Genomic DNA, 17,108 nt, shown 5'->3' with positions numbered 1-17,108 from the left:
CACACACACACAACCTTCAAACCTGTGCTACAAAGTCATACCTAGTGGAGATTCACATATGCACACTCTGCAGCTGAGAATAGCGGAAACATACTTAATACGGTATATGAGTAAATGCATTACTGACACCCAGATCAAGATGTACACAATGTATAATTTGTATCAGGATTTAGATGTTTAATTAATAATAGTAGAACGGTGGTTAGTGTGCTAATGCACTTCTAGGAGCTCTCATTTGGGGATTTTTTTTTTTTGCGTGACAGAATTTGAAGCTGCATGGACTGTAAGAGGATTATCAGCGTGAAATACTCAGAGTCTCTGCCCACTTATGATTCCATGTGCACACACACACTCACACATGCACAACGTGCACAAGTATGTGAAAACATCAACATGAACTTGGGGGGGGCGTTAGAAACATGATATGTTGAAAGATGAAAAGTAGCACACTGGGATGGAATTCACAAGCGTGGAAAAGGGAAAGGGGAAATCGAGGAGATTTTAAGAAACTCAGCTGGAATCCACCAAAAGGTCTGAAATCAGCCAATAGCAGAGGAGATGAAAATGGAGGAGTAGAGTTCGTAAATCTAAAACCGTCACCTCCCTCCTGTTGAAATCCTCAGTGGAATGAACTGAAAGTATCTGACAGAGTCATAAATTCCTTGGCTCCCAAGTCTCTCATCTTTTTTCTGTCTGAGATCACACACAAAAAAAAAACTGGAAGACCCTCCGAAGGGTAACCGAAGTAGAGTTTTGTCATATAACTAAGGCAGTCCACTGCAGGGGTTGGCAACCTTTTTGCCAGGAAGTGCCATTTTAAAACGTCCCTGTAAGTTATTGTTTTAAGAAACAACTTAAATTTCTAACAGTTAAAAATACAGCATTGTTGACAGGACTGACTCTCCTGTCATTTGAATTCCTATGGTGTATAAATGCCAAAGTTCTGCACTCTGCTGACTACCAGTGGCGAAGAACATATATTCTTGTTATCAGGCAGAGCTCTTAGATCACACGCCATCAATCAGGCATGTCCCAAGTCGCCAGCCCAGGTTTTTCCGCTTAAATTAAAAAAATATATATTTGGATTGTCCACTGCCTTGTAGCATCATTGTCATAGTGACCTTAGATTGCTTACATCCAAAAATACTGTTGGACCAGATCCCATCGTGCAAGCTAACTGAACTAGTGTCAGCCTAAAGCCTTAATTAAGCTTCATCGTAGTCATTACCCCGGCCTTCTGACGGCATCGTGATTACTTTATAGCTCTTCTCCAACAAAACAACTCTCTATGACGATGACTAAATAGCTATGACTAGCTATTTAGCTTCCGGTGTCGTAGCAACCACTGGTGACTGTGACAACCAAATCGTTGTTGAAGATTAAACTAACTGATGTGGAACATCAGTCACTGTACATTGTACACGTTGCTCTGAAACTGCTCATATTTATATCATATTCATATGACTGCTCAGATTTGTATATTTCTTCACTCAATTTGCACCACTGTTTTTTTTTTTTTTGGTGGACTTTTTGAGGCTTTCCCGGAAGGGAAAAACCGCCGTAGCTTATGCGGGTGCCGTGACACTGCAGTGTAATTGAGGCTTTATTTTACTGTTCAGAGTTGTGTGCAGTGATTGTCCAACAAAGTGAAATGATATAAAAATGCTTCTTATGTACACATATTTGCTTCTTTAGGCCAATTGTTTAAAAAAGCCAAACTAAAAAAACCTTCTGTTCAATTCAATTTTGTAAAAAAGTTTGCTCATTATACATTCAACTAGTTTGGTAGCATAACAAGCTAGCTATTTAGCTAACTAGATGACTAAATAAATAGATTGATACTGTAGGTTGTTTATTGATCTCCAAGTGGAATCCACATCCATCCAAGAAAAATTCACAACAAAAAGACTTTTAGAAATGGTTATCCCCCATTTTCATTCTTGTTTTCTTGATACGAGATGTTTTGGTAAAAACTATTTACCACAAAGGGGTCATAGCAGAAGAGCTAACGACATGCTGTAGCTACCAATGACAAACAACCCTAAACCACAATCAGGATTACATGTAGATGTGTATTGCTTTGGTTAAAATCATTTTAAATACATAATGACCTCCATAAGGTTCTCTTTATTGGTTGCCCCATTCGTATTTATTACAGCCACTGAGGTAATGTTTTAAGACAGTTCTGTGATGTAATAATATATTGAACATCTGTCCATCCTATTAATCATTAGGATAGCCAGAGTCAGGTCAATAGCGGACATGATTCATTTGTCCCAAGTGCGATGGATGAGCGATGGTTAGATGAAAAAAAACGATGAAAGAAAATGTCCATTCATTGTATTTAACTCCCATGAGACTATAAAGTGTGGAAGAGAAGATTTTTCAATATGAAATAAAAATATGTAATAAAAAGGTGCTGTCTTCACTTTCAAATTGTAATTTTAGAACATTTGGACATATGACACAAGAGTTACAGAGCAGAGAGCTCTCACAAGAGTTTGTGAGTACAGATGTTGGCCTGGGTCATCAAATGACGTGCGCAGTGACACTGCCACAGGAAGTGGAAGGAACAAATGGACCTGGTAGATGTGTGGAAAGGATCACTATCAGCTGACAGATGCAAACCTGAAACATTTATGAGGAGACACACTTGTCAAAACACACACACACACACACACACACACACACACACACACACACACACACACACACACACACACACACACACACACACACGCACACGGTTGAGCAGTTGAGACCAAAACAGCATATTGGAGGGCGTATCTCCTCTCTTGGAGCTTTTTATGATGTTTACTTTCACTTCCATGGCCTTCCTTTTCCTTGACGCACTGCCGCTTGGGAGACATAATAAAGTGCACAAAGTTAACTAATAAGTATGGATTCTCCCATCATTCGGCCACCAATCAGTATCGGCCAATTTCCATAAAAAACACGTGATCGGCGTATGCCTATAAACGCATTTCAAAGCCGATCACAAAAACCGATCGGTTAATACTACATGCCTGCTGAGTCAAGTAGGGTAGCCAACAAAATGACACGTCTTGTAATGAGCTTGCCACATGCTATGCCAATCGATGCCAGAGTGTTTGATCACACCCTTATCAAACCTACTGTATTTCCGTTCGACTATTTTTACATCTTTGTTTACACGCTTTGCCTAGCTGTCGCTGGCGGCAGCTAACTAGCAAGCTAGCATTATCTGCCTAGCTTCTGGTCTTCGAACTCCAAATTTTTACCACAGTGACGTTTTGTTTTTAAAACAAACAAGCAACGCTCGTTTTTGTCCCACGGGAAAGCCACAAGTGGATATCACATTCATGGGGTAATGACAAATGAGCACAAAATAGCATAAAGACGATGGCCACACTGTTTGAGTGGAGATCTGCTTGGTCAATAAAGTAGTGTACAATTTAAATGTTGCCAGTCATAAATAAAACACCAATAGCTGACAGCTCTAATAGTGATGAATGTTGGACACCCCTGCAACTTGGACACTGAACTTATTCTGTTTGAAGTTGAGCAGGACAGATTGCAATTTAATAAAGATATTTATTTGTATCGGGCCGCACCGTGGCCGAGGGGCTAGCATGTTGGCCACACAGTCAGGAGATCGGGAAGACCTGGGTTTGAATCTCTGTTGGGCATGTGTGGAGTTTGCATGTTCTCCCCGTGCGTACGTTGGGTTTTCTGTGGGTACTGCGGTTTCCTCCCACATTCCAAAAACATGCATGTTAGGTTAATCAGAGACTCTAAATTGTCCATAGGTATGCATGTGAGTGTAAATGGTGCCCTGCGATTGGCTGACGACCAGTCGAGGGTGTACCCCGCCTCTCGCCTGAAGTCAGCTGGGATAGGCTCCAGCATACCCCTGCGACCCTAATGAGGATAAGCGGAATACAAAATGGATGGATGGATTTTATTCTGTTAATTTTGTTATCTTGAACTAGTAAAAAATAATTAAACAGTTTATTTTCCATGTATTCATATTACTCCAAAACATGCATGAAAATTAAATTCAGGTTTGTGTCAAATAGCACAAAAATTTCACAAAAAAAAAAAAGACAACCCGCCAAAATGTTTATTTTTGTAATATTTACGTATTTGCCAGAGGTCCTTGCAAATGTGTAATGGTGCCCCTGAACAATAGCACTCATCATAAATACATTGAAAAATGTACAGTTAATCCACGTGATCTGTATCGGCCGATTTCACTCCTGGATGATCGATGCTAGGAATCATCAACATCAAACCCTGATCGGAGCTTCCTATATTAATTTGCAACATAAACCTTCCTCAGTTTAGCTGCGCAGGCACACACTGTATAGTTTTGCATTTTTGACGCGTGCTGCGTATTCTTCCGCTACGTGGCTGTAACTAGTTCTTAAGCCAATCTCGTGGTTACGTACTACATCGCCAACTTCTGATTCTGAACGTGTGCAGGAGATTACAGCTACTTGTATATTGTAGGGTCCTCAAGTCACAAATGGTGGCTGCATGAACTCCTCCACATATGCAAATACTTTGTCATGATGTGATTTGTGTTTTTGCTCCCTCGATTTGAAGGACAAGCAGTTGATACACACACAGTATAACTTCAAAATGTGTGTTGTAGCCACGACACCCCCGAATGACAAACTAGGAATTGACGTGACCTGAGACAGAAAACTAACAGGAAGAGCAATTCCAGGCTAGGGATGAGCATAATAATTGATTAAATGATACTTAAGAAATATTACATTAGATATAATTACTATTGAGTATAGTATAACATTTGATCAGCTGCGGGAAATTGAGCTACATCCACAAAAACCTCTGCTGCAGCGCAACTCATTATTCTACTCAACCTAACACCGGCTTGGAAACAGGCGTTCAGAACGTTCAAAGAGATTCTTTTTCGCCTTGAAAAGATGTTTCCACAATGCAAGCATGCGTGCAACAAACTCACCAGCACATAACTCATAGCAAGACACACATACTCTTACACACACACACACACACACACACACACACAAATGTAGCTGCTTATTAATTATTTAAGCTTCCATCATCTTCTGTAAAACCCACAGGGACATCCATGTCTTCTCAATCTGCAAGGAATGCAGGAATGCTGCTAAGGACTTCTGATCAATATGCCAATAGAACCAGAAAATATGAAATACATTGTGTACATATAAAGAATGTATAGTATACATTATTTGAATGATGTTATGGCTAGGGTTTAATTTATTTTAACTTGCATACAGTTTACACTGAAATGCTTCATGTTACAATTTACAATTCCACATGTCCGAAAAGGAGCAGGAAGAAGCAGAGTTTATTTAATCCTGTCCGCTCTCCGTTTCACGTCAATTGCTAAGACATTTGTTCACTTCCTGCGTTCAACATGCAATGTGATCTTTAATATTTATTCAGATCGTTGATATCTTTGCACTTTTGCTTCTACTGGTCCTCCTTTTAGCTTGATGTAGATTTTGCGTTGGTGCTCCAAGTGCTTTGTATCTTTCCCTGCTTCCTCAAGTCTTGTGCTTGTCAGCATTGCGTTTTGTAAGATGCTCATCCATGTAGACGGTTGTAGCTTTCAGCTTCTTTCCATGTTTCAGCAGTGCAGTTTTGAAATCCCTGGTGGTGAACATAACGATGATGACGGGTGTGGTGTTGTTGGATGCAAGTATCGATAGTGTCCATAGCTATCTCCACCAAATTTGATCGTTACTTTGTTGAAGAAACATAATCTGGTTCGCTTCTGTTTTGGACTGCCCTGTCTGTTGACCTGGGTGTAATTCGGAGCCCTGTGAGGATCACTGCTTTCATTCGTGCATGCTGAGCCATCTCATCAATTATATTTTTCATTTGCTCAGTGATATTTTCTTTTGCTTCTTTCTCTTCCTCAAGAGTGCCATGCAAGGCAGCATTATCTTCCAATAGTGCCTTGATATCGTCCTGTAGAACCTTGATATCATTACGTAGTGCACTATTTTTGTCCAAAGGGTTTATAACCTCCTTCAGAGTAGCGCGCAAGGCAGCATTATCATACTGTAGTACCTTGATATCGTAGTGCCTTTGTATCCTTGCACAGTGGTCTATTTTCCTCCTTGAGGTTTATGACTTCATCATGGATCTCCATGAGTTTTTCGTAGAGGCTGTCTTTCTGCGATTGTACATATCCAATCTGTACTAGCTGGCCTCTTAGATCTTGAGCTTTGTTTATGCTGCAGTTTGCTCTTGTAGCTCTCTCATCTCCCGCTTCAAGGCGTGAAATAGCATCAAATATTGCTCTCGAGAAGATCTTCCAATTCTGGAACAGGTTTTACATTTGAGGTCCCATCCTCCTCATCCAACAGCCAGACTGGCCCTGTTTCTGATTTCGAACCCGGATTTCCAGGGCCGGTATCATTTCGCTTTTCGTTTAGCATTGTTGCAACATTTGTTGATGAAAACAAATGTGACTGCTCTAGAAAATGTAGTATTGTGTGACTGGTGTTTCTTGCAAAGATTAACTCCTCACTCACATATGTACACACAAAAACACACACATTCTGCCCGGGGAAGACATTTCTTCCCCTTTTTAGAATCATCTAAATTAAGGAGGATTAAGGCATCAATTCCAAAATATCCACATTAGCATAAATGCAGGGAGGATTCCTGAACACAGACAACAATATTCCCAAAGGGACACCATTTAAAATTCAGGTTTAATGTCACTCGGCTCTCACACACTCCCAAAGATTCATCCCCAAATCACTGTGCCCCTTTCTGCACCCCATCTTTTATCCCCCTTTTTTCTCCTCCTCTCTCTCCCCATGGCAACCAGAAATGCCACAGCAATGATGTCACCCCCCTCACTGAGAAAAGGCATCAGCTCATCATGCTTTTTTCTACTGGGTGGCTTCAAACCAGGAAATCCCTCAGCCAATGACTTTAGGACTCTTGTGACATTGGCACATCAAAGGGCAAATCTACATTCATGGTTGAAAATGTGCATCATTTCAAGCATTGAGACCAAACAGGAGAGAAATAGCTCGTCCATGTTACCACTGCCTTTGCCCTGAGAGAAGCGTGAACAAACGCTTCAGGGTGACAATGTCTGTATTCGTGGCTCCGTTTCGCTGGTCAACAGAAGCACGGGAAAACCATGAGTAAAGGCTTTGCACAGCAGCAGTTTTCTTTGTGCGAGTTAAGCTGTTGGTCAGTCTGGGTCCTTCTCGCTTGTTCCATTGGCAGGGGAAACAATAAAAGCAAGCTCTGGTAATTGTGATTGTGGTTCAGCTGGATTCAGGAGAGACAACGGGAAGACAAAGGTAATACAGTGGAAGGCGTTTAAGTCAACATCCCTCAGAATGACTGACTCACGTCCACAAGCGGCTACCGACATATGTGAAAAGAGCCATTGGTTGCACATATAGTTATGACTGCCACCAGAGACATAAGAATCATAGGCGATAATAAAATATTTTTGAACCTACAGCATTTTGTTGACATCGTGTTCCTCCATTTGTGCAAAATTTAAATGGGTGCATTTTGTTAGGAGCTAAAAGATCACCTGAATACACAAAACAAACCTTTAAAGGGAAATGCAAGTTTCTTTCCGGTTGCCCCTCCCACCCTGCTGCGCTTGTATTTATTGATTTTTACAAAACACAAATCAGCTTTTGCAAGAACACACGAGCGATAATGATCACCAGCGAACAAACCTGGAAATAGCGTCATTACAAATTACCACAGGTGCGGACTCGAGTCACGCAACTTGACCTCAAGTCACAAGTTTGATGACATAGGACTCCGTTTGACAAATACTTGCAACTTAACTTGGACTTCAGTCTGATGACTTGAAATACTGTTCTGTGCTGTTCTGTGAATGTGTTGAGTAAAATGTGTCCCCATTCAAAGTATTAACAACATGATCGTTATTATGTCATTTCCAGCTAGACTGCATTTTTTTCCCCTTTGAATCTGCCACGTGGAATGCATCTATTAACGTCCAATCAGGTTTAAGAACAAACAACAAATGTGTGGATTAGATTTCTGTGTACTAAAAATCCTGAATCTCTAAATCCTGAATGTTATGTCAGTACTCTTTTTTTCTGAGAGTAAGTCTTGTCACACTGGTCTTATTTTATTTAAAAAATAAAACAATTAAAAATGCATTCATTGTATTTGCAAAAATTAATAGATTGTTAAAATTGCATTTTATTTGGGACAGTAAACATTGGTTATGACTGGATAGGATTTGAAAATTTGAAGCCTATGATTTGGGACTTGACTCGCTCGACCTGTCATTCTTTAGTTGAGATTTGACATGGATTTGCACGTCTTTCCTTGAGACTTGTGATTAAAGACTTGACACTTACTTGGGACTTGCAAAAGACTTGCTCCCACCTCTGCAAATTACTGTTGTAATGCAACTCAAGTGAGCAAGTTAAGGTCCAGTAGACGGCAACTCCACTCGTTCCTACTAAATTTACTTGACCACACAAAAACAACAACAACTCAATTGTTATTCATGAAATATTATTTTCATATTACTTTTACATGGACTAGAATATTCAGGAATGTGGCTTTCTAACATACATGACATATTTGTATTTTCAAGAAGTGATGAATAAAACAAGACTTAACACACAGGAGAGGATGACTAATTTTTAGCCTGTGCAAATGTTATCAGACATTACGGACCTTGGGAAGTAACAATGAGGAAGAGCAGAATTTCAGAAATTTCAAAGTACAAATAAACAGTCGACACATTTTTTACTTTCATTATCCCAAACTTTTAAGTTGTAGTAAGGAATTATGCAGTCTTACTCCAGGGCTCCTGTCATGATTTAGAAGTGAGCATTTACTTGTCTTGGAATAAACTTTGAGACTAAACATCCTTTTAGTATACTCTACAATGCAAAACTTTATGTTTATGTTAATTTGACCTTTTAAAAAGGGACTGTAACGCATGTACTAGTTAAGTTTGTTGTCAGCTCATGATAGCAATTTGGCAAAGTTTAGCTACTAACTAACGCTAGCTATCATTGAATGTGTAGCCTATCATAACAACGCAATGACTACCAATTTCCGGCTGCTCCTCTGAGACTGCTTTTGTGTATGTGCACATGCCATGGAAATGTACGTGTATACCAGACAGCCATAAAAGCCAGTTATTTCATTCGGGCCGAACGAAAATGTACGACAATTTTTATGCAGTTCAATTCGTAATTGTGAAAAATCTAAACACTTTTTTTGTAGAATCTGTTCTTTTAAACCACTATTGGTAACATATGCTAGCTGGTGGTGGTGTTCTTATATTTTTTGGGTTAAAAAAAAAATCAAATTTGGAGCGAGTTGCATATAATCTCTAACTGCTAAAACTGGATTATAACGTGTTAGAACACAGCTGTGTACACAACATTTAATCACAGCCACTGAAGAAGTTTTAGCAACAATCAAGAAATGACACACAATAATACACTACAAAAGACACCAGGGAGATTAAAAATAACAATGAATTTTTTTTTGCATCCAGATGAGCAAAGTTGAAGTGGCAAAGAGCAGATGCCAGGCAAGCAACAAATTTAAGGAAGTGAAGGAAAATATGATCTTTACACAATGAACCATTCCAGTAGCTACAACCCTCTGAAAGAACCCTATTGGAAAGACACGCAAACATTTTTTAATAGCCGAATGCCTTCAGTTTTACACTCTGCACCATCTGGTCCTTATAACCATACAGCATAACCTAAGTAAGCAGTTCCCGTAAGTGTGAAACCACAAAGGGAAGTGAGACACAGTCAGCTGCATCACCTGAAGGCAGTCACCACCACAGATCAATTTTTAGATTAGGATAGTTTATATTCTACATGTCTCTCTATTATTGATTTGTAACATTTGAAAGTTCCACAAGATCAGTGCCCAAAATACATGAAATACAGTCATGGCCAAAAATATCGGCATGCCAAAGATGCCAATGTGCAACCCTAAAGAGGATAAGCGGCATAGAAACTGGATGGATGGAAGATGCCAATGTTTATGGCCATGGCAATGCCAATATTTTTGTCCATGACTGTAGCATTTGTGTTGCCCATGAGGAACCTTTTATGAAACATAGTTCTTGAAACTTGACAAACGGCTGGGCTATGCGTGTCCAAACCTCTCTAAAAGCACACATTTCATCATAATTTAATGTGCTGTTTTTGGTGAGTGCTAATTCAAGAAATTACAATGAATAATGCATACAGTATTTTTATTCATGCATTAAGATAAACGGATATGGAGTCAGTCATGTTTGTTCTAATAAATTCAAATGTGTTCCATCCATCTTCTATGTGGCTTATCCTCATTAGGGTCGCAGGCATGCTGGGGCCTATCCCAGCTGTCTTCAGGCGAGAGGCGGGGTACACCCTGGACTGGTCGTCAGTCAATTGCGGTGCACATACAGTATAGACAACCGTTCACACTCACATTCATACCTATGGACAATTTAGAGTCACCAATTAACCTAACATGCATGTTTTTGGAATGTGGGAGGAAACCGGAGTACCCGGAGAAAAGCCACGCACGCACGGGGAGAACATGCAAACTCCACACAGAGATGCCCAACGGAGATTCGTACCCAGATCTTCCTGATCTCCTGACTGTGTGGTCAACTCGGCCACCGTGCGGCCCTCAAATGTGTTCTTTATCTTTAATTTGTATGTATTTTTTGATGCTACGGCATGTACACGTATTTATGGGGGGATTCTGGGTCACGGGAAGAAGTTTGCTTTAAAAAATGGTGTTCCACATTTTAACACACTGGTACTATTAAAATTACAACATTGAAATGACATGAGCAAAAAAATACTTAAATCTCATGTTCATATTCATGATATATTACAATCTTTAACTCTAAAAACTTTCTAGTATCAAAAAGTTAACTCCATGACACGATTCCAGCCATTCCACTTACTTGGTGCGCTGAAGCTGCGTCTTGCTGTGCTCAGTCTTTGCTGACATTTCACCCACAGGACCAAGGGTGTTATTTTGGCACTTAAAAACCACACTCATGTCCACCGTGCTGATGCTGAACTCACAAAGCGTGACGAGTCTCACAGCCTCGTTGTCATCAATTGCACTCTTGCTCTCTGCTCTATCTCTCCCTCCTTTTGTTTCCTCCCACAAAGCAGATGCCTTTTTGTCCTCAACTACTTCCTGTAACGGCCCGGTCCAGTGGGAGCACACTTGACTCTGTGACATCACAGGCTCGGTCAGTGGAAAATACAGTCACGGAAAAAAATGATGAGACCACCCTTGTTTCTTCAGTTTCTTGTTCATTTTAATGCCTGATCCAACTAAAGGTACCTTTGTTTGGACAAACATAACAATGACAACAAAAATAACTCATAAGCGTTACATTTTTTGGCAGTGCAATTCTATAGCTATGTAAGAACTTAAGGGATTCTGGTCATATTCTCTAGATATTCTCCATGACTGTGCATTTTGGACCATCATATTTCTTTCTTTGTTCAGGCCTCAAGTGAGGAAAAACATCCTCTAAAACCCATGACATTTAAATAAACTTGAGTAAAAAAACCAAAACAAAAACAATAAAAACTACATGAAGCAATTTGTGAAGAAATTGAGCGTGAATGCTGAACTGAAATGTAGAATGAATGTAGAAATATCAGAGAAATGTCCCCCTGTACATCAAATTGAATGTTACGGTAACGTAAAAGGATTTTTCACCAATCAGGGGCTCCTATTCATTTGACGGGAGCCATGCCACTGTGCACAGAATAAGCAGAATTTTTCCATGTAATGTAAATGTCCACCAATAGGGTGCAACATTGAAATCGTATATATCGTAATATGTCGCCTGTCCTCATTATGGTCACAGGGGTATGCTGGAGCCTATCCCACCTGACTTTGGGCGAGAGGCAGGGTAATGTTATGTATTTTTGTAATGTTATGTATTATTGTAATATTATGAGAAACAAACAAAACAAAATAAAGTTGTAATTTTTAACAAAATATCAAAAGTGGCCATTGCAATCATTTTTCAGTATGTGGCCCTCGGTCGAAAAAGATTGGCCACCCATGCCCTTAAGGCTGAATTATGCTAAAGTAAAGTCACTACGCCGGCTGTTTATAGCTCTTTGGCTGGGGGGAGAGCGCTGGATGTTCAATTCTCCACCAAAACGCTAGAGGCAGTGTTTCCCTGAGAGTAATCAACCCCAATTCCCTTTTCTCTTCTGACTAGCTATTTAGCTTTAGCGTTGTAGTAGTAAACAATGGTACATTTTCAAGGAGAGCAGATTTGGTTTGATGCAAGTAAGTAGCTCAGACGCTCCTCAACTTGCTCCATTGTTTGTTTTGTTAACGCTGACTGTTTGGCGCTTCTGTGAGAGGGCAGAACTGTAAATGATGAACATGGAAAAGCCAACCAATCACAGCTAGACGGTATGCAACACCGTTCACCAAAGTTAAGAGTTTTTTTGGAGGTGCACGCCAACCTCCACCGGGGGAGGAGGCGGAGCCTGCTGGCATTCCTGGCGCATAATTCAGGCTTAAGTCACAAATCTGTGACAAATTCGTCAGGCTCAGGTGATTAGCTAAAAGTAGAAAATGATCCAAATTTAGTCGAATAAGACGTTATATGAGACAAACGCTAACTCTCAAGAAAATTGAAGGAAACACACATTTAGTGTGTGTATATTCAATCTAACAACAAGTTTGACTATGCACATTTGAACTAGGATGTGCGGAGGGAAAAGATGGTATAAGAATCCCATCTAAGCATCACTATAGCTACAATATATATATAACAATACTCACACGCATACACACACACACACACACACACACACACAAGCCTGCACTAATTGTGGAACTGTAACTGTGACACAAGAAGACCATACAATGTACAAAATGTCGCAATTATTATTCTAGGTTCACTGTTCACAGCTACAGCTTCACATCTTCCCCAGTGACTTGTTGATGTGCTGCAGCTTGTGTTGCCAGGCAGAGTTGGTGCGCAGCAAGAAACAGCTGAGTCACTGCTGCCTCTTCTTGTTCTCTGCTGCTGAGGCAAACCTCAAAGTAACCCAAAGCGACATCAGACAGGTTCTGATGAACATCACTATCTTCAACCGTGCCGTGCCATTTTGACATTTTATTATCAGTAAGATAACCCTTAGTGTCATCAGAGGACATCTTTTTCCTATAAACCAGCAGCACAAGCAACGCAATGAAGACAAAAGTGCAAACAAGGCATGATCATCAGGGATGACTGTCAAAGTGCTGAGTGTGGAGCTGGCTTAGCTTTATGGAAGCAGAATGCTGCAAAATGGATATTTCCAAACACCACTAAATAGGTCACACTGCAGGACTGCAAACTGCAACCATAATGAACAGTATCAATACAAATTACACCTTGTAGGTCCAATTCTTGCTGTTCCATGTCTCATTTCCTAACAGTTTTCCCCATAGGAGAACATGCGGAACAAAACGTCTCAAACTGTAGCCATCATCAAACCTTTATTAACTATACCTTCAATCTTTAAAGTAAATTAGGCAAATGATATAAACAAAGGATGGGCATAATGATTGAACTAAGGTCTCAAGAACTACAGTGATGTCTTGTGTATTTTTCAAAGCAAGTATTTGGTAAAATTGTGTACAACTTCGGGGATGTCAGACATTAGGGGTTCCACCTCCCTACACGCAGAACACGCGCTGTGCGTAGGGCCCCACAATCCAAGTGGGGCTGAAGTTTGTGCAAAGGGGCGCATTGACAGCAAATGCCCAAAGGATGTGCATCGCTGCAGTGAGGCATCGAGCACCAAGTCAGCCCGAGGCAGGAAAGAAAAAAAAAAGAAACACAATCTGACACCATGATTGCTGCTGGACTGATTGAAAGCATGCAGCAGAACAAGAGAGTAAAATGCCAAAAATGGCAGATAAATGGCCTCCAAATAAAATACTGCTAATGGCCTCAATTTGGCCAGGGGCGGCTCTGGGTTCCATCGTATGGTATTGTTGTATTGTTATTGTACAATATGTATCATACTGTACATTAACATTAAAAGGAACTCTTGTACTGGATCATCTCACAGGGTGTGCTGTAAGTCTATAGCAAAGAAACAAATGGTCTGCAAGCTGTTAACAACAGAAGACATGAAATCTCATAAGATTTTCATTCCAACCCTGTAAGAGGAGGCTGGGATTTAGTTATGTTTTTACACCTCCGAACCACATCGGGTGGTGTTTTTATGAAAGCTTCTGAGCCTCGCTAAAACAAAATGTGTGTCAGTGACTACTCACGGCCAAACAAATTCATTTTTAAAATAAATGCATGCCATAAATATTCCAACGGATCAACTGAAAATGAGATGACAAAATAGATGCCGTGATATGTAATAAACAACACCCGAGTATTGCTAGTACCAACTCTGACTCGCACATGAAATGATGCATCACTATACAGCATTTATGCGATGCTGTGGCGATGCAGTTGCAGTGTGCCCTCTGCTGGGCAAACTATGCAAGGACATCACTGAAAAAAGAATGAAAGCGTCCATCTTTGCAGTTGCAAAGACCATATAAAAATGTTTAATTTTGGTGGCAAGAATGCTGAGGTAATAATACAATACTAGCAGTGAAATACGAGCAAGGTATTATTATAGTACAAGTTGTTCATTCCAAATAAAAACAATGCTTTGGCTCAGTCCCACGCTGTGTACTGTCGATCATGTTTAGGCAGAAGTCAGTTACGGTTTTTTTTGTTTTTTTTTATTAAATGTCTCACCTCAACTGAAATGCTCACTTCCGTACTGCACGAGCAGGACATTTTTTGTTTAAATGTAAGCTTCTGTCCAACTGGATTTACATTTTCTGTGCAGGCTTTATTTGCAAAGCCAAGTCTACTGCCATGACAATCATTCAGGACGTGAATGTGGGGCTGTCATTCTTTAAAAAAGCTTCTGATTAATTATGAGTATTTAACATGCCGCACTTCAAAACAAGACAGATTTTTAAAGAATTTAAAGAATTACACATCCTCTCAGACGTCAAGTGCATACTGTTGCTTTCCCCCTACTAAATCTGTTCCAATGTATTAAACTAGAATGGACAGACGCTCCAGGCTGACACCTGACACCTCAAACGAGTGTAAAGGAGCCGATGCAACACTCACACCAGGCAACAGCAGCCTGTTGACAAAGGCAGTGATGGAGAATAATGACTATCAATAGTGAAGCCACACGCCTGCTGAAGCTCACACAAAAGCATCGCTGCCACATGTCCAGACACCCTCCTCAGATTACCCACCATGTTGATGGAAGTCACTTATGATGTAATGAGGTGAGTTTTCCACAAAGCGAGAGTCATTTAGATGAGCGGCTCGGATGAACAAAGTGAAAGGAAGGGAAAGTAGTATGGGGAGGAAGAGGAAACTGAACCAGAGCTGCGAAAGCAATACATATATTATAGATTCTGAACTCCACATATAGTTCCAAGTTCTCCCCGATTTGATGTCGCATCAGAAGTTGCTGTGAGCAGCACAGTGATCCTTTCCTTTCGTGTTTGTGTGTAGCTTCGAGGCTACTTATTGACGTCTACTGCCTAGTTCTTGTCAGAGCACACACTGCTGATTGCACAATGCGATCGGACAAACACAAATATACAGTAGGTCGATGTTGGGCTGCAGTGTTGTCCAAAGTGCGGCCCGGGGACCATTTGCAGCCCACAGCTCGTTTTTCATTGGCCCGCGGCATATACTAAGAATGAAATTAAAGATGGCCCGCATCAGAACATTGCAAGGAGTTTTAGGAGACATTGTGAAAAGACAAAAAAAGGTTCTGAGAAAAAGTTCATGCCACAGCTGACCAACATTAACAGCATTGTTAATTACCAAAGTAAGTGTTTTATTGTTTCTGTAAGCCCAGGGCCATTTGCGACTGAAAGCTTATTTTTTTAATTGGCCTGCAGTACAAAGAAATAAAATAAAACTTTAAAAAGAGAAGAAAAAGGCTTAATAAGAATAAGAATAAGAATAAGAATAATACGCTATGTCACCTATAACACACAGCAGACATGCAGGCTATTTTTTTTCTTTGCAGCCTTTAAAGTTTTTTTTTTTTTTTTTTACAAAATTTACAAAAAAAACTCCAAAAGCAACTGTAACAATAAAAAAAACAGCAAAAAGGTGTAATGTAACAAGGAAGTGTACATTTTGGTACTGATGAGACTAAAAGTACATTTTGCCACCAAGTTTGTTTTTAAAATATATAAAATGCCTTTTTTGTACTGTTTGAAAATAAGATTGCTCCTGTTTGTATTGAAACAGCACATAAATTAACATAGTACACAGTGTGCTATTCATCCATTTTCTATAGTGCTTGTCATCATTATAGTCGTGGGTCCGCTGGGGCCTACCCCAGCACATACTGTATATACTGTACAAACATATAACAACCATTCACACTCACATTCACACCTCTAAACAATTTAGGGTCTTCAAGTAACCTAACGTGCATGGAATGTTGGAGGAAGACAAAGTACTGTATTTTCCGGACTATAAATCGCACTTTTTTTGATGGTGTGGCTGGTCATGCGGCTTATACTCCGGAGCGACTTATGTTACGTTAACATACCAACTATACACGTTACGTTAACAGGCGCCTATTTAGCCTGTTTTCTGTTTCCCCCCCAAAAATGCAACTTTTACTCCAGTGCGACTTATGTATGTTTTTTTCTTCTTCACTGTGTATTTTTGGCTTGTGCGACTTATACTTTGGAGTGACTTATAGTCCGGAAAATACGGTACCAGGAGAAAACCCACACAAGGTTCTCTACTCAGAGAGCATGGAAACACAGCTGTTCCAATGAAGATTCAAAACCTGATCCCCCGACTGGGAGGCAGCTGTACTAACCACTAGGCCATTGCGCTGCCCTATCAACATGATTTCTTCAGTATTGTGTTTCTGTTTTACATACATATTAAAAAGCATGAATAGATGTCTTTCTCACAAAGCCACACGTGCACTCGCACCGCCCACACGTGCACATGCACTCATGTATCAAGATCTACATCGTCAACAGACACTGCTCAAGTGTCAGAATGG

General features: G+C 40.2%; 1 protein-coding gene across 2 annotated transcripts in view; it reads right to left on the bottom strand.

Annotated features, from left to right (window-relative positions):
- The window catches only part of limk1a (LIM domain kinase 1a), a 53,315-nt gene that overhangs the window by 31,938 nt on the left and 4,269 nt on the right, over positions 1–17,108 (bottom strand). The window contains exon 1 of one of the 2 annotated variants that reach the window (XM_054794595.1): positions 10,955–11,277. The exons of the other annotated variant lie outside the window; for it this stretch is intronic. Coding sequence (XP_054650570.1) covers positions 10,955–11,241 — 287 coding nt within the window. The 5' untranslated portion in view covers positions 11,242–11,277. Of the gene's footprint in view, positions 1–10,954; positions 11,278–17,108 lie in introns of those variants that run through there. 2 annotated transcript variants of the gene reach the window in all.

Source organism: Dunckerocampus dactyliophorus, chromosome 12 (assembly GCF_027744805.1).
Source record: "Dunckerocampus dactyliophorus isolate RoL2022-P2 chromosome 12, RoL_Ddac_1.1, whole genome shotgun sequence".
NCBI classification, from domain to species: domain Eukaryota; kingdom Metazoa; phylum Chordata; class Actinopteri; order Syngnathiformes; family Syngnathidae; genus Dunckerocampus; species Dunckerocampus dactyliophorus.
Note: the sequence above shows the minus strand (reverse complement) of the source record. Positions and strands in the feature narration are given on the sequence as shown.